The sequence below is a fragment of the Pinus tabuliformis genome, chromosome 4_2, assembly GCF_031772625.1.
Source record: "Pinus tabuliformis cultivar Carrire ecotype Pingquan chromosome 4_2, CPIR1, whole genome shotgun sequence".
In the NCBI taxonomy this organism is placed as follows: domain Eukaryota; kingdom Viridiplantae; phylum Streptophyta; class Pinopsida; order Pinales; family Pinaceae; genus Pinus; species Pinus tabuliformis.
Window position 1 is genome coordinate 691128187 of NC_142304.1, and position 18252 is coordinate 691146438.

Genomic DNA, 18252 nt, shown 5'->3' on the forward strand with positions numbered 1-18252 from the left:
GGACGCGTGGCACTCGCTGTAAGGCATCGAGCGGTACTCGGTTGAAACCACTTACCACTCGAAGCCCCTCCAATATTCTGTCAGTTTTGTGAAATCCCGCTCTGACGAAACCGAAACATTATTTTCCGCGTTTTATAGTTATTTCAGGTCCGAGCGCTCGTGGCTTCTCTTCACTGAGAGGTTTTCCCTGTCACTAATCACATATCGGAAACTACCTTCGTTGCTTGAATTTGTCCCTGCATTTGCTAGTTGGTGTCAGCACGCATTACCATAATCCGTCGCTCTGCGCGCTAGAACGACAACCCTCGTTGATCTGCGCTAATTGCCATTGCAATTGTCCGAGGATTCCTTCCGATAGCTTGATCTTTATAAGACTTTAAATCTTTGGCATGATTTTTAAAGAGTTCATGAAAACTTAGAGAGTGTTCTAGGATCCATTTTGGATTAGTCGATAACCATTTTTCTACACAACATTAAATTCTATATGGGAGTGTATACACCATCATATTTGAATCTGCTTCAAATCCAACAACATATTCACCACCTCATGCAACATTTATACTATGTAGGAAGGTGGTTATTGATCACCATGTTGAGAGCATGGAGACTCTATAATGTATTGTAACTATTTGTTAGTTGTTGAATAGTCTTTTGAATGTGTTTTCAATTGTGGGGTATTAATCCTTAAAGAACTTTCTGTAGGAAATTATTGTTTAAGGCTTGTATGTTTTTGTGTTGGTCATTATTGTCGCTGTGCTTATTTAGTTTTATGTACATTCTTCCCTTATTGTTTAGTGTAGGAAGCATTTTATGCACCTCTTATTCTTTTCATTTGGCATCATACCCTAATCACCTTTGATCCAAGGTGTTAAGAAAAAGGTTTTTTTTTACCTATTATTGGTTTGAGTGAGATCTTGTGCAAAAGGAAATTTTGTTGTCAGCAAATGATGAGCACATCTAGATTAGGAATGAAGAAGTTTAATTGCACTAACTTTGAGTTATGGAAGCTCAAAATGGAAGATTTGCTCATATCAATTTGTGTTTGGATGTTTATATTACTATATGTTTCTTCATGGTGGGCCTAGTTTACTCTTGAGTGCTAATTAAGCTTAAAAGAGGTTTCATGGACCAATGAATCAAATCCATTAATCTCTAATTACTAGTGGGAATTTGAACCTAAATGGGTAGGATAGCAATTATCCCACTCAAGCTTTACTTATATAGTAATTGTTGTATATTATGATTATGTGACTTCAATATTAATAGTTTTTATTGTTTAATTTCATAGGTTACAACAAGAGGATTGTTGTATGACCCTTTTGTGGTCTTTGTCAAATTCATGGGACAAACTAGTAATGGGCATTAGAAGCACTGTAACAAAATTGGTGCTTAATGAGACAATCAATGCTTTATTCCCAAAAGAGGTGAGGCAAAAAGCTTATGAATCTACCAATAAGGCTTTTGTTGTTCATGGAAGGTCAAAGGAAAAAGGTAAAAAGAGAGAAAATAGTTGATTCAAATCCTATGAGATATCAAAGTCTCCTAGAAAGTTCAACAAAAACATGTTGAAACTACTACAACATCAAACAATCAACTAAGTTCATCAAATTAACTCAAAATTATGCAAAAATTAAATTTAAAACAAAATTTAACAAAACACAAAATGAAGCCTCTTTAAATTTGATTTTAATGATTTATGTAAATCAAGGGTACTCTAAACCATAAGAAATACCAAAATTAATTAGTAGAATTCTCTAAACATTAATTAGAACTTTAATTGGGATTTTGAAAAAAAGAGATCAGAAGTAACTTTGATCTATGTTATTTTTTCATATTCAATTTGTGAAATTCATATTAGCTATTTATGAATTATGTAAATAAAAGATACTCCAAACAATAAGAAATACCAAAATTAATTGGTAGAATTCTGTAAACAGTCCACGGACCATGGAGGCTTGTGATCGAATTAGGCCTGTTAGGAACTTCTTCAAATTTACAAGGTGCGGCCAGTGCCATCAATCTGTCTCTGGAAGAAGGCCTTGGGCATTGCTCAACTGATCTATTCACCTCTGCGTTGTGTTCCCTAGTTGGGCTTGGGGGGCTGAGTGACGGAGTGAGAGTCCTCTGAGAAGAGTAGGAATCCCATATGTGATTCCTAAAATCCAAATGACTAGTCGGAGATCCCAGACCCCTAATGGCCTCGTCTGCCTCAATAACAGAGCAGTCCTCTTTTAAGAAAGGATGGTTCAACAGCTCTGCACTGGTCCACCTCTTCTTGGGATCTCTCCAAAAGCATTTCTCTTGGAAATCCCGAATCTGAGGTGAAAGACATACATGCAACCCAGGCAGCGTCTCTGTGCATCCAATTCGATACATTGCAGCGAGGGGACTAGAAACGTGGCTCCATGGAGACCTGCCAGTGGCCATTTCAAGCACAGTGCAGGCGAGAGACCAAATATCAGAAGCAGGCCCCTGCTCCACCTGGTTCACCACCTCTGGAGCCATCCACTGATGGATGACGTGTTTTTCAGCTGCACACCGCGTGTCCAGTTGTGTTATTCCAGAAGAGAACGGGTTGTTTGAAAGGAGAACGTTGGGCGCAGAGTCGTGGTGTGTTCTCTGCCGTGCGTTGATCCAATTCAATATTTAATTAGTGAACGATGACGAGGAGTGGTTTTTATGTATTGTAATTGTACAGACTACTAAATTTTTAATTACTCAACTCGATTCGGATATTCGTACAGCTATTGGTTGGGGTAATTACGCTGTGTATGTGTGCCACCCACATATACATCACAAGGAGGGTGGCTGAAACTTTTTAGCCTAAATACTTGTCTTGTCGAGGAGGATGTCATTATAGTTTGATTTGGGGATGAATTTGATAGAGTAGTTTAATTTGGTGATATTTTTGTAGGAAAAATAGTTTGATTTAGGGATAAATACGATAGATTTGTTTAATGAGGTGATATTTTTGTTGGAAAATTTTGGAAAATTTAGCATATTTTGATGAAATTTGGTGGAATTTTTTTTGAAATTATGGTTATAGTTATCAAGATTCAGAGTTTTGAGTATTCTGAATGTTCTTAATAGTGTTGAATCTATTTATACCATTAAAAAACGATATAAACACTCACAAAGTTATATTGAAAAAAAAATAAAAAATCATCATCTACCCTAATTAGACAACACCTGAATTTAATTGGCAAATTGCTTGTTGCAGGTTAATTTGTCAATTGAAACTGTCAAGCAATGTTTTTTTTCCATATATTAAATTATATATGGTTGTTGCGATGATCAACAGGAGGATGCCTAGTTTTATCGTGCTTGGATGCCTGTTTATAGAAGGTCTGTCTTAAAGTTTTTGATACATCGCTAACAATGATGGTGTGAAGATGTTGTATACCATAATTATAGGTAGACTTGATTTAATTATAAATCAATGTTTGACTTTATTTTTTTTAAATAAAAATAAAAATAATTATATAGGTAAGAATTTTGAAAAATTATTAATATTTTCAATCAAAAGTATTAAAATTAGCATTGAAATGATTAAATTGGATGGTTCGTTTTATTTTAAAATTCTAATCTAAGTTTGATTTATTTATTAATTAATTAATTAGTTTATTACTTTACATCTATATTAAGTTTTGTTTAACCAGAGTGAGTATAGTTATGTATTAAAAAGCCGCACCCATTTGCAACAAAATTGGGGATTTACAACAATTTATCCATGCTTCTACAAGTTGGTAATGATTTCTTTGCCCATCTAGTCTGTCGTAGTAGATATGGCTATCCTGCCTACAAAAGTTTCCCATTCCGGGGTATTTACAGCTATAGCTTCGACAAAATTGAGATTGAAGGTATATACATTTACAATTCGTCATGCTAATAAAAACATAAAAACAAAATAGAGGAGATCAGATGTCCATTGGAGATGGGTAGTTTAGATCCAAGCCAAGAGAAGCATCTTCTGAGCCTTTGAAATTCTCCTTACCTGTCACGCCCTCCATGTTTTCCTCCATGCCTTCCTCCATGGTTTCCACTTTAATCTTCAGATTTTCTAGCTAATGTCGTAGTGCATCCACCTCGTCCTCCAATTGCCTGAGGTGTTCCAATTTCTCAAGCTCCCATTCCTGCATATCCATGTTCTCGTGAATTTGATAGTGCATGTGACATTGGAGTTCGGTTCCACTTCCTTAAGGTCACATAGGAGGTCGGTGTGGGAGGAGGGTGTTACACCTAACGATCGAGTTCACTCTCTGACTACATTCACCCCCCCGCCCCCCACCCCCAAAGGGCTTTATTCAAATCAATTTTGATGGGGCCTCGAAAGGGAATCTCGACCTTGTCAGAGCAGGTGGGATTCTCAGAGACAACATGGGTCAGCGAATAGGTTTTTTCATGGGGCCATGTGGGTATACGACAAATAATGTGGCGAAACTGACTGCCCTTGAAAAAGCGCTGAAGTTGGCCCAAAGAATGAATCTTAATAAGATTCAGATCTCAAGGTATTCAGAGCTCATGATTAAGGCAATCCAAAAGATCATTCATGGAGCACCAGTGGAAAAAGTAATATGTCGTTGGCACCTCGAGGCCCATAGTTCTCATATTAAAGATCTCCTGCTATCCTTACCTTATGTAATTACAACACACACAAGACAAGAAGGAAATAAAATAGTAGATTGGCTAGCTAATTATAGCACCCTCAAGAATTCCCAAGACCTTGCTCTGGGCTAGCCTTCGAACTTAGATCAGAAGACAATGCAATGCCTAGAGAAATAAGTGTATAAGGAGAAGGTTCCCTCGATCATGGGGGTGAGTCCCGAGAGCATTCCCAATACAGGGAGCATAACTCCCACCACACGTGGCAAATTCAATGCAGGTGGATAGTAAGCGAGAGGCTTTCAGAAGCGGCCCAAGGAAAGGTGGATAGTAAGCGAGAGGCTTTCGGAAGCGGCCCAAGGAAAGATCTAGACGCGATGTATTGTATAACTGTAAGGATTCTAAGAATGGTGATAATGTTTGTAAGTCGGGAGATGAATTGTGGAACAACAAGGGTCTTGGTAGAGTATGTGTGGAGTCTCCTCGGAACCATTGTTTGGTTCTCAGAAAAAGAGGAGACTCATCCTACTAGAATTTCTAGTAGAGAAATTCACAAAGCTCCTAGAATTTTCTTTATGCCCGTAACTTGGGACCCTAGAGAGCACAGTGCACTGTGACGGACATGGTTGGAAGAGTATCAGTTGGATTTCCTTTGTCAATGGCTGAGGTGGTGGTGGTGTCATAAAGCGAGTGGTGGTTGCCAAAACCCTAAGTTTAGCACAAGGACAAGGGTTTTCCGAGCAGAATTTCCACCTCTACCTTCGGTAAACTTCGAGTGTCACCCTAGGGGAGTAAGGAGTTTTGGAGGAGATTTTTCCAGTAATTGATTGGCCTTCTACAACAGAGTTATTTCTACAAGGCGTTTTTCCAGCTAGTTAGAACCATACACATTTCTTGGGTCACTGGGGCACATTGGATTCAGCCCAAACCTTTTCTGGGTTTTTGTGGGTTTATTGAGAGGAGTCTCCAGCTAATTTTATAGAAATTTTTAGGTAATATTCGGGCCTGAAATCCTCATTCTTATAGCAGGGTGAATTGCTAGTTAGCTGGGGAATCTGCATCACTTGGTGGGCTCAGTTTTGGCTTGGAGTTGGACCAAACCCTTTCTGGGTATTTCTGGGGTTTTGGAGAGGGGTCTGTGGCTACAATTTCAAGGTGATCTGAGCATTCTTGAGCACAAAATATTTAGTCCCTTACTGCTGTACGAATTGTTGAAGCTTGCCACTGCATCATCTCTCACATGCCTAAGCAGTTCTCTTGGGTGATTGTGGAAAAGAAATCAAGAATAAACCTTATCCATATTAGGTTTTTATATTCAATTTGAGAAAAACACATTAATTATTTATGAATTTTACCTATTCATAACATATCAAAGAAAAATCATTCTCTTGGTGAAAATTCTTCAAATTGCCACTGCGTCATATCTCTCACATGCCTAGGCAATGCTCTTGGGTGATTGTGGAAAAGAAATAAAAAATAAACCTTATCCATGTTAGTTTTTCATATTCAATTTGAGAAAATCACATTAATTATTTATGAATTTTACCTATTCATAACATACCAAGGAAAAATCATTCTCTTGGTGAACATTCTTCAAATCACCCTTCTGAAAAAATATCACACTCTTTAAAAGATAATTAAAACTTATCATTACAAATTTATATTTTAACTTAAACACATTCTTAAAATTACCCTTCCAAATGGATATCACACTCTTTAAAAGATAGTTAAAAGTTATCATTACAAATTTATACGTAAACTTTGAAAATCCCAAGGGAAAATCCTCCCACCCGAATAACGTCAAATCGCCAATCAAACATGAATTAAGTTAAATCGCAAATCATGAAGTCATATATTGTGTAACCGAAGCAATTCAGCCGGTATTAATTTGAATCAAAATTACAAGAGTATGTATCTGCTCTGCGGCTAATATACAACTGCAGATTTATCATACTTGTATGACAAAATTGTGGACTGCGCATGCAAAAACAGGGGCAGTAAGTTGCTCCTGCACAAGTCGTAGAGTGCCACTTATCATCAAACATATAAAGCGTTTCTCCAACTACTATTCTGTCATGAATGCCAGGATCACCACCAACAATCCTCTGAGATGAATTTCCATCCGGGTCCCAAGCTTCACCAGTCGAATTGGATGCCTCAGCCAGCGAAAACAAGTTATGATGCAGAGTCTTGGCAGAAGTGCTGGAAGATGGTTGATGTTGAGATTGGGCTGCAGAGAGCATAGCCTGTGAGCATTGATCTAGTTCACCTCTTGGCTGCAACCCTTTCCAATTGACAGCTTTGAAGCTGGTACTGCACCTTTCTTCTGTGAATGGAAGCTCCTGGATGGAGGAGCCATTACTAATGTCTGATTTTGGGAGAGGCTTATCTGAAGTTGGAGATTTACTTTTGGAAGATCTCACAATAGTCCACGGACCATGGAGGCTTGTGATCCAATTAGGCCTGTTAGCAACTTCTTCAAATTTACAAGGTGCGGCCTGTGCCATCAATCTGTCTCTGGGAGAAGGTCTTGGGCATTGCTCAACTGATCTATTCACCTCTGCATTGCGTTCCCTAGTTGGGCTTGGGAGGCTAAGTGATGGAATAAGAGTCTCCTGAGAAGAGTAGGAATCCCATATGTGATTCCTAAAATCCAAATGACTAGTCGGAGATCCTGGACCCCTAATGGCCTCCTCTGCCTCAATAACAGAGCAGTCCTCTTTTAAGAAAGGATGGTTCAACAGCTCTTCACTGGTCCACCTCTTCTTGGGATCTCTCCGAAAGCATTTCTCTAGGAAATCCCGAATCTGAGGTGAAAGACATCCAGGCAACCCAGGCAGCACCTCTGTGCATCCAATTCGATACATTGCAGCGAGGGGACTGGAAACGTGGCTCCATGGAGGCCTGCCAGTGGCCATTTCAAGCACAGTGCAGGCGAGAGACCAAATATCAGAAGCACGCCCCTGCTCAACCTGGTTCACCACCTTTGGAGCCATCCACTGAGGGGTTCCCCTCAATTGCAGGGCCTCTTCGCACTTCTCCTCATGATCAACCCTCTTAGCAGAACCGAAGTCAGCAAGCTTCACACCATTGGAATCGACAAGAATGTTCTTCCCCTTGATATCATAGTGCACAATCCCCTGACTGTCTAGGTAATCGAGTCCATGTAGGATACCGCGTGTGTATGCTCTGATCACTGTTTCGTTCAGCATCCCTTCAAACTTTCCCAGTAGATCCACCAAGCTGCCACCTGGCATGTCCTCTAAGAATAAATTGTGCACCTCTGCACCGTTTTCGAAACTGTAATTGTGCCCCAGGCAGCAAACGATGTATGGACAATCGAGGCACCGCAAAATCTGGTACTCATTTTCCAAAGCGACACTAAAGCCGGCTGCAGATTTGATTGCAAAGAGTTGGCCATTGGACCTGCTCACGGCAAGGCTGACTGTTCCGTAAGCTCCAGCCCCAAGAATGGCAGCCCTCACCCAGCCCTCACCCAGCCCTCTTCTTGGGGTCTGCCCATCTCTAGTTCGATTCCCATTGCCTCCCAATTCAATACACGGGAATGTCTTTTTGAATCGCGCACACAGCATGGCTATTGGTGGTGGTGTTGTGAGGTTATATAGGCCTCGTGGGAAGAGAGGCGAATAAGGAAAGCTGCAGTGATATGTTTGAGTTGATTTCTTGAAAAACTACCTAAATAAATCATGCTTTTCTGTGTGAAACTCCGTCGTTCGGTGCTTTTTCTTGCTTTCTTGGCCACTCAAGTGCTTTTTCTTGCTTTCTTGGCCGCTCAAGACACCTGCTGTTGGTTTTCTGGTGTTGGAATTTTCTGGCCAGCGACCCTACGACGATGAGTAGGGTCAAAAATACGTGAGTGCGATGGGACATGGATGACGTGTTTTCAGCTGCACTCCGCATGTCCAGTTGTGTTATTCCAGAAGAGCACAGGCTGTTTGAAAGGAGAACGTTGGGCGCAGAGTAGTGATGTGTTCTCTGCCGTGCGTTGATCCAATTCAAGAGCGATTTTTAGGTATAGGTATTGTCATTGTACGGACTACCGACTCTTTAATTCCTCAACTCGATTCGTATCTTCGTACGGTTATCCTAAGTACAATCAAACTGTTTATCCTAAGTACTTGTCTTGTCGAAGGATGGCAGTTCCTATTTCCACCTCCATAGCAAAGTTAATGCTATGTCCTTACACCCTCTGATAGCGGCAGACAGCCTCCTCGACGTCATGGAGTCCTTCCATGTTCGACCATGCATCATAGCATGCATCCCTCTCCGGCGATTACAGGGCACGCAGCTCCGGCGACTCTGCCGTCTGCCGTGCTCCTGCCCATCGACGACCCTGCCCGCCTCCACTTTGGCCTCCACTCTGGCGTGCAGGCACACGTCGGTCAGTCGGTTGCCTCCGCCTTGAATGCCACCACCAGACCGTACACTCATTTGAATTTGGAAACCCGCCGAAACAAGAACTTGAACCGGGCCATTCATTATTCTAAGTTGGTTTGAAATTTGAAATTGAAACCGCGGCATCTCGAAGAATTCGGCGGTACATTTTCATTCAAGAAAGTTGAAGCTTCAGTCCAAAGACACCTTCGTCGAACACATCAGGGGCCTGTTGAGCATTGTCATGCAGGACGTGTAGTTGAAGCTTTTTTTCTCCTCGGCTCCCGACATGATACTGCAAAATATACACATTGAAGCTGCCAAACCAAGGTTTTGGATGAATTCTGCACCGCCAAATTGGGGGATCTTTACTCCTAAGAAGACAAAGACATCATCGTTGAGATTTTAAAATCTCAGCCATCAAATATCATTCAGCAAAAATTCTGTACCGTTATCAGCTGTAATGGGCACGACATCTTTTGTACTTGGCAGTCTTCATCGTCATCTTGATGTTCTTGAAGTTTTGATTGTGCGTCTCTGTTTCTTACATTTTATGGTTTTGTGTGTTCTGAAAATCGTATAGCTTTCTAATACCTTGCTATAATGGAATTTCGTCGTGCAGGCCTTGCAGGAAGGATACCAACACCAACGAGGGGAGATGTTCTCAAGAGGCAGCAAATTATCAGATTGAGGCCAGTATAGGCATGATACCATTGAAGAATTTATCGCAACATAAAACCTATAAAGAAAACAGATGAGGTATAACTTTCTCTTATTTCATTTTTTACTCTAAATTTATTAGAGTAAGATGACTATATTTGAGTTTCCAACAAAATATGAAACATATACACACAAATATCTTACCTCAGCTGACAAATCTACATTATTAAAATCAAGAATGAATAAAAACCTCAAGGCAGTGAGGGGTGGAAGGGATTTTAATTAACTACGGCTGTGGCCATAGAAGTGGGTTTACCAAGGAAGGTTGGCCTCTCATCGCTGGCCATAGTCACAGTCACTCTCATGTCGTAATGTTCATCAGAATGTTTTGAGATATCCTCCGTGCTCTGGTTCACCCCATCTTCATTACGAACATCCTGTGATGTGTTTCTTTCTCGACCTTCAAAAAGGGGCCCACGCATGGACTCCTTGAGGTAAGAGCATACGAGAATAATCACAAGAAAGGGAAAGAGAATGAGCATGACACCTAACAGATACAGAACAAGCAAACTCCAATCTGATAATTTGCTGCCTCCTGAGAACATCTCCCCTCGTTGGTGTTGGTATCCTTCCTGCAAGGCCTACACAACGAAATTCCGTTATAGCAAGGTATTAGAAAGCTATACGATTTTCAGAACACACAAAACCATAAAATGTAAGAAACAGAGACACACAATCAAAACTTCAAGAACATCAAGATGAAGATGAAGACTGCCAAGTACAAAAGATGTCGTGCCCATTACAGCTGATAACAGTACAGAATTTTTGCTGAATGATATTTGATGGCTGAGATTTTAAAATCTCAACGATGATGTCTTTGTCTTCTTAGGCGTAAAGATCCCCCAATTTGGCGGTGCAGAATGCATCCAAAACCTTGGTTTGGCAGCTTCAATGTGTATATTTTGCAGTACCATGTCGGGAGCCGAGGAGAAAAAAAGCTTCAACTACACGTCCTGCATGACAATGCTCAGCAGGCGCCTGATGTGTTCGACGAAGGTGTCTTTGGACTGAAGCTTCAACTTTCTTGAATGAAAATGTACCGCCGAATTCTTCGAGATGCCGCGGTTTCAATTTCAAATTTCAAACCAACTTAGAATAATGAATGACCCGGTTCAAGTTCTTGTTTCGGCGGGTTTCCAAATTCAAATGAGTGTACGGTCTGGTGGTGGCATTCAAGGCGGAGGCAACCGACTGACCGACATGTGCCTGCACGCTAGAGTGGAGGCCAAAGTGGAGGCGGGCAAGGTCGTCGATGGGCAGGAGCACGGCAGACGGCAGAGTCGCCGGAGCTGCGTGCCCTGTAATCGCCGGAGAGGGATGCATGCTATGATGCATGGTCGAACATGGAAGGGCTCCATGACATCGAGGAGGCTGTCTGCCTCTGTCAGAGGGTGTAAGGACATAGCATTAACTTTGCTATGGAGGTGGAAATAGGAACTCCCGTCGAAGGATAGGTTGCCATATATGCAAGGCATAGGCCGGGTCCACAGGATGTCATTATAGTTTGATTTAGTTATGATCTGAAAAGTAATAGAAAATTTGGCACTATTTCGAAGAAATTTTGTGGATTTTTTTTAAATCATGGTTATCGTTATTAAGTTTAAGAATTTTGGATGTTTTAGTGATTTTTTATGGCTTTTAATTTATTTTCACTATTAAAAAAATGGTTTAAACATTTTTATGATTGGATTTTTTAGAAAAAAAAATCAAATTGTCAAATCAAATCATCCTCTCATTAGACCACACATAAAAATTTGTCCTCCCATGGTTTAGAACCTGAGATCATTAATGTCCTCGGGAAAGGTCTTGGATTTGTTGTTGCCCCAAAAAACCTTCCTATTGAGAAAATGATTTGTAATATAGAAGATGGGATTAACAACCTTCCCTTGGAAGATAAGGAAGCATTAAGACAAGAGTGCTCCCTTATTATGAGAAAGGCCAAGGTTCCCAAAAGTAATTTGAGTAAGACAGAACAAAAGGCCTTCAAATCCCTGCGAAACAATGAAGAAATTGTGGTTCTCAAGGCAGATAAAGGAGGAGCAGCAGTGATCCTAGATAAAGAAGATTATAGTTTCCTATAACCTGAATGTAACTGCCCATGAAAACTGTCTCAGTAACCGAAAAAGCTGTCCAAGGAGCCCGGTTAACAATACGGCCCTTCAGTTGGAGCAAGATTCGTTTGATAAAGATGTGAATGTAGTTGTTGGGGAAAGAATCGATTCTGATTTTGAACGTGTTTCAAGTGCGCCCATTCAACTTGACTCCGTTGATTCAGGGGGTAGAAACTCACATGCGGTGGTTGGATTCTCGAATAAGGATGCGTTGGATCGAAATTTAAACGCTTCTTTTGTCAACACATCAAAAAGAAAGGTCATAAATTTGTCCTCCCATGGTTTAGAACCTGAGATCATTAATGTCCTCGGGAAAGGTCTTGGATTTGCTGTTGCCCCAAAAAACCTTCCTATTGAGAAAATGATTTGTAATATAGAAGATGGGATTAACAACCTTCCCTTGGAAGATAAGGAAGCATTAAGACAAGAGTGCTCCCTTATTATGAGAAAGGCCAAGGTTCCCAAAAGTAATTTGAGTAAGACAGAACAAAAGGCCTTCAAATCCCTGCGAAACAATGAAGAAATTGTGGTTCTCAAGGCAGATAAAGGAGGAGCAGCAGTGATCCTAGATAAAGAAGATTATATATGCAAAATGAATGAACACCTCAATTGTGGTAGTTACAAGAAGCTGAACAAGAACCCGATCCCCAAGATTATGAAAGAGGTGAAAAAGGCAATTTTGGAATCCAACCTTGATGAAAAATTAAAAAAGAGATTAATTCCCTCTAGTGAATGCATCCCTAGGATTTATGGGCTACCCAAGATCCATAAGGAAGGAGTCCCTCTGAGACCAATTGTCAATACAATTGGATCCCCAACCTATGAGCTCGCTAAATACGTTGCAAAAATCCTGAGACCCCTTGTGGGAAACACTGATTCTTTCATCAAGGACTCCCATGACTTTGTGAAGCTCATTAAGAATGAGAAATTGGAGCGTGAGGGCCTCCTTGTCAGCTTTGACGTTGTGTCCCTATTTACCAAGATCCCTCTTGAAGAAGCCATTCAGGTTATAAAAGAGGTTACTGATCCAGGGACTGCAAGATTGGCCGAAATCTGCTTGCGATCAACAGTTTTCACCTTCCAAGGAACATACTATGAGCAAACATCTGGAGTGGCAATGGGATCCCCCCTTTCACCGATCGTGGCCAACCTATACATGGAATATTTTGAAAAGGAGGCCTTGGATTCTTACCCCCTGAAGCCAGCATGGTGGAAGCGATTCGTCGATGATACTAATATAAAATGGACTCATGGTAAAGCAGAGCTTGACAAGTTCTTTATTCACCTAAACTCCATCTCCTCAGAAATAAAATTCACTATGGAGCTTGAAGAAAACATGAGCATTCCTTTTTTAGACATCCTCATCATGAGAAAAGATGATGGATCCATTGGGCACAAAGTCTTCAGAAAGTCTACCCATACAGAGAACTACCTCCACGCTAACTCCCACCATCATCCAACCCAGAAACTTGGTGTTCTAAACACTCTTGCTATCAGGGCCCTTCGAATTTCTGACACTGATCATTTGGATGAAGAAAAGAAGCATTTAGTCTCAACCTTTAAAGGTTTAGGCTACAAAGAAAATGAGATTAAGAGAGCAATTCAGAAAGCTGAGAAGAGGATGTTATCTCATGAACCTAAAGCCCGAGATCAACCTGAAGGTGGTAGGGTTTTTCTTCCTTACATTCATGGAGTTACAGATAGGATTGCGAGAGTCCTAAGAAGGAAGAACATAAGCACGCAATTCTCAGCCCCTGGAACAATTAGGCAAAGTATCAGATCGGTTAAGGATAATATTGATAAACATCAACTTAAAGGGGTCTATAAAATCGATTGCTCATGTGGGAAAAGCTACATTGGTGAAACGGGTCGCTCCCTGCAGACGAGACTTAAGGAACATGGAGCTGATATTAAAAATGAAAGGTCTCGTTCTTCCGCCCTTGCAGAACACTCATCGAAAACTAAGCACCATGTCTTCTTGGAAAACGCCTCCATTATCGCTAAAGAAGAGCAACACCATAAACGAAAGATCAGAGAAGCTCTTGAAATCATCAAGCACCCGCATAATCTAAACAGAGACAGTGGTATGGAGATCAGTGGAAGCTGGTTTCCCCTAATTAAAGAAAAATTAACCCAATATCAATATAATAATAATAATAATTATTATTATCATTATAATAATAATAATAATTAATAATTCCCCATTAAACTCTACAATATTAATTAATTAGGTTTTTAATTTAATCCCTTATTAAATTCATATTATAAAAATATCTACTTTATTATAAGAATAATAATCATTAAATAATTTCTTCTCCTTTCTAATAATTATAAAAGTTATTAATATGTCAATAATAATCATTATAATTAATTATTATATTAATTATTATAATTAATTATTATATTAATAATAATTAATCATATTAATTAATAATAATTAATATAATAATTATTTTCATCATATTATTTTAATTATAGTTATAATCATATTAATTAATATAATATTAAATTATATTAATATAATAATTAATTATATTAATTAATAATAATTAATTATATTAAGTAATAATAATCAATTATATTAACTAATAATAATTAATAAAATTAATAATAATAAATAATAAATATAATTAATTACTATATTTATTATTCATTATATTAATTAGTACATTAATAAAAAATTAATATAATTAATTATTATATTAAATAAATAATAAATTAAAATAAACAATTATAATCATTTCAATTATAATCATATTAATTAATATAATAATAAATTATATTAATTTAGTAATTAATTATATTAATAATAATTAAATATATTAAGTAATAATAATCAATCATATTAACTAACAATAATTAATAATAATAAACAATTAATATAATTAATCACTATATTAATTAATTTTTATCAAGGAATTTAGACTTCTGTGATCCATAACGTTTGTTTAGAAACTTTTTGGCGAAATCACATAATTGATCATTTGTCGACGCGTTTCGAACCAACCAGTGTGGCTCATCGTTTCAATAAATTAAATAAACAATTATAATCATTTCAATTAATTTGAAAAACTATATACATTATTTGATATTACAATAATAATAGTTGAAGTAATAATAATTTTCAATCAAAATTTCTATATTAAAAAAAAAAAAAAATTATAATCAATTCAATTAATTGTAATAATATATAATTAATAGTACTTATTAATAATTATTATTTAGATAATAAGTTAAGTTATAATAATCAATTAAAAAAAAAAAATTTAATTAAAATTAAAATTAATTAAAATTAAAAAATTATTATTAATTAATCATGAGGGAGCCGACTTCTCAAAAATTGAGAGCCGACCTTCCCTTCCCTTCTTTTCCCTCCTCATTTCTATTTAAACCCTAATAGTCTGCTCTTCTTCTATCAAAGCATTCAAGTTGTCCTGATGATGGATCCCGGTTGGGATTCGAAACGTTGGCAGAAAATCGTTCTTACTGTGGATTCTCCGATGACTAATTCAGAAATAAATTTAATTGTCAAATTACTTGTTGTAAGTTAATATGTCTTTTATATATAATTAAGAATTTTGGATAATTCTTAATATTTTTAGTCGAAAATATTAAAATAAGTGTTGAAATTGTTGAAACCATTAAATTTGGTTCATTTTATTTTAAAATTTTACTATAAGTTTGACTCATTTATTTAATAATTATTTTATATACTTTAAAAAGATTATAGGAAAAAATTGGAAGGGAATTTCCTAATCTCTCTAATTAGTATGTATTGTGATTCACAAATGTGTTACATTATTAGACGCTAATGAATGTGGCCATGTATTGTGATTCACAAATGTGTTACATTATTAGACGCTAATGAATGTGGCCAATGTTATTTGCTTGGTGGATCATCCACTTCCCTGGGACGGTTTGCTTGGTGGATCATCCACTTCCATGGGACGGTTCAAATAAGTGTATTTTTTTTTAATAGGTAACTTTGATCTATAAAATTAATTGGAAGAATTCTCTAAACCGTCCACGGACCATGGAGGCTTGTGATCCAATTAGGCCTGTTAGCAACTTCTTCAAATTTACAAGGTGCGATCAGTGCCATCAATCTGTCTCTGGGAGAAGGCCTTGGGCATTGCTCAACTGATCTATTCACCTCTGCATTGCGTTACCTAGGTGGGCTTGGGAGGGTGAGTGACGGAATGAGAGTCGTCTGAGAAGAGTAGGAATCCCATATGTGATTCCTAAAATCCAAATGACTAGTCGGAGATCCCAGACCCCTAATGGCCTCCTCTGCCTCAATAACAGAGCAGTCCTCTTTTAAGAAAGGATGGTTCAACAGCTCTGCACTGGTCCACCTCTTCTTGGGATCTCTCCAAAAGCATTTCTCTAGGAAATCCCGAATCTGAGGAGAAAGACATCCAGGCAACCCAGGCAGCTCCTCTGCGCATCCAATTCGATACATTGCGTCAAGGGGACTGGAAACGTGGCTCCATGGAGGCCTGCCAGTGGCCATTTCAAGCACAGTGCAGGCGAGAGACCAAATATCAGAAGCAGGCCCCTGCTCCACCTGGTTCACCACCTCTGGAGCCATCCACTGAGGGGTTCCCCTCAATTGCAGGGCCTCCTCGCACTTCTCCTTATCGTCGACCCTCATAGCAGAACCAAAGTCAGCAACCTTCACGCCATTGGAATCGAAAAGAATGTTCTTCCCCTTGATATCACAGTGCACAATCCCCTGACTGTGTAGGTAATCAATTCCACGTAGGATGTCGCGTGTGTATGCTCTGATCACTGTTTCGTTCAGCGTCCCTCCAAACTTTTTCAGTGGATCCACCAAGCTGCCACCTGGCATGTACTCTAAGAGTAAATTGTGCACCTCTGCACCGTTTTCGAAGTTGTATTTGTACCCCAGGTCAATCGAGGCACGATATATGGTCAATCGAGGCACCACAAAATCTGGTACTCATTTTCCAAAGTGACGCTAAAGGCGGCTGCAGATTTGATATCAAAGAGTTGGCCATTGGACCTGCTCACGGCAAGGCTGACTGTTCCATAAGCTCCGGCCCCAAGAATAGCACCCCTCACTCAGCCCTCTTCCTGGGGTCTGCGACTCTGCCCATCTGTAGTTCGATTCCCATTCCCTCCCAATTCAATACACAGGGGAATGTATTTTTGAATTGTGCAGACAGCATGGCTATTGATGGTGGTGTTGCGAGGTTATAAAGGCCTCGTGGGAATAGGGCGAATAAGGTTGGAATTGCTTTCTTGAAAAGCTACCTAAATAAATCATTCCTGTCTTTGTAAGCCTCCGCCATCCGGTGTTTTTTCTTGCTTTCTTGGCCGCTCAAGTCACCTGCCGTTGCTTTTCGGGTGTTGGAATTTTCTTGGCAGCGACCCTACGACGATGAGTAGGGTCAAAAATACGTGAGTGCCATGGGAGATGGATGACGTGTTTGTCAGCTGCACACCGCGTGTCCATTTGTGTTATTCCAGAAGAGCACAGGTTGTTTGAAAGGAAAACGTTGGGCGCAGAGTAGTGCGTTGATCCAATTCAATATTTAATTGGTGAACGATGATGAGTGGTTTTTACGTATTGTCATTGTACAAAATACCAACTTTTTAATTCCTCAGAGCGATTCGAATATTCGTATGGATATTAGTGGGGTGTGTTGTTGATTACGCTGTGTGCGCGCCGCTGCCACCCACATATACATCACAGGTAGGGTGGCTGAAACTATTTAACCTAGATACTTGTCTTTTCGAAGGATAGGTGCATAAATTCTTGTCTTGTCGAAGGATAGGTGCAAGAGATGTAAAGGGTCGAGGAGGATGTCATTATAGTTTGATTTGGCGATGAATGTGATAGAGTAGTTTAATTTGGTGATATTTTTGTAGGTTAAATAGTTTGATTTAGGGATGAATTTTAGTTTGATTTGGGAATGAATGTGTTAGAGTAGTTTAATTTGGTGATATTTTTGTAGGGAAAATAGTTTGATTTAGGGATGAATTTGATAGAGTAGTTTAATTTGGTGATATTTTTGTAGGAAAAATAGATTGATTTAGGGATAAATAGCATAGATTTGTTTAATGAGGTGATATTTTTATTGGAAAATATTGGCCAATTTTGATGAAGTTTGATGGAATTTTTTTGAAATGATGGTTACATTTATTAAGTTTCAGAGTTTTGGGCGGTTTAGACGTTCTTAATGGTATTGAATCCATTCCCACCATTAAAAAACGATATAAACACTCACAAAGTTATATATATATATATATATATATATATATATATATATATATATATATATCATCATCATCATCAAGCCTAATTAGACAACCCCTGAATTTAATTAGCAAATTGCTTATTGTAGGTTAATTTGTCACTTGAAACTGTTAAGCAGTGGTCTTTTCCATATATCAAATT

General features: G+C 38.7%; 1 protein-coding gene and 1 pseudogene across 1 annotated transcript; both read right to left on the reverse strand.

The window, feature by feature from the left end:
* Positions 1–1869: 1869 nt before the first annotated feature.
* Positions 1870–2505, reverse strand: LOC149171358 (mitogen-activated protein kinase kinase kinase 17-like). The gene has a single exon (XM_089425942.1). It carries the CDS (start codon positions 2503–2505, stop codon positions 1870–1872), a length of 636 nt encoding a protein of 211 aa, XP_089282068.1.
* A 13488-nt stretch (positions 2506–15993) lies between these two features.
* On the reverse strand, positions 15994–16680 carry LOC149171359 (mitogen-activated protein kinase kinase kinase 17 pseudogene; annotated as a pseudogene).
* Between the last annotated feature and the right edge of the window lie 1572 nt (positions 16681–18252).

What these genes read in the sequence shown, in the direction of transcription:
- LOC149171358 (XM_089425942.1), bottom strand. Translation starts at nt 2,505, where the DNA reads ATGGCTCCAGAGGTGGTGAACCAGGTGGAGCAGGGGCCTGCTTCTGAT.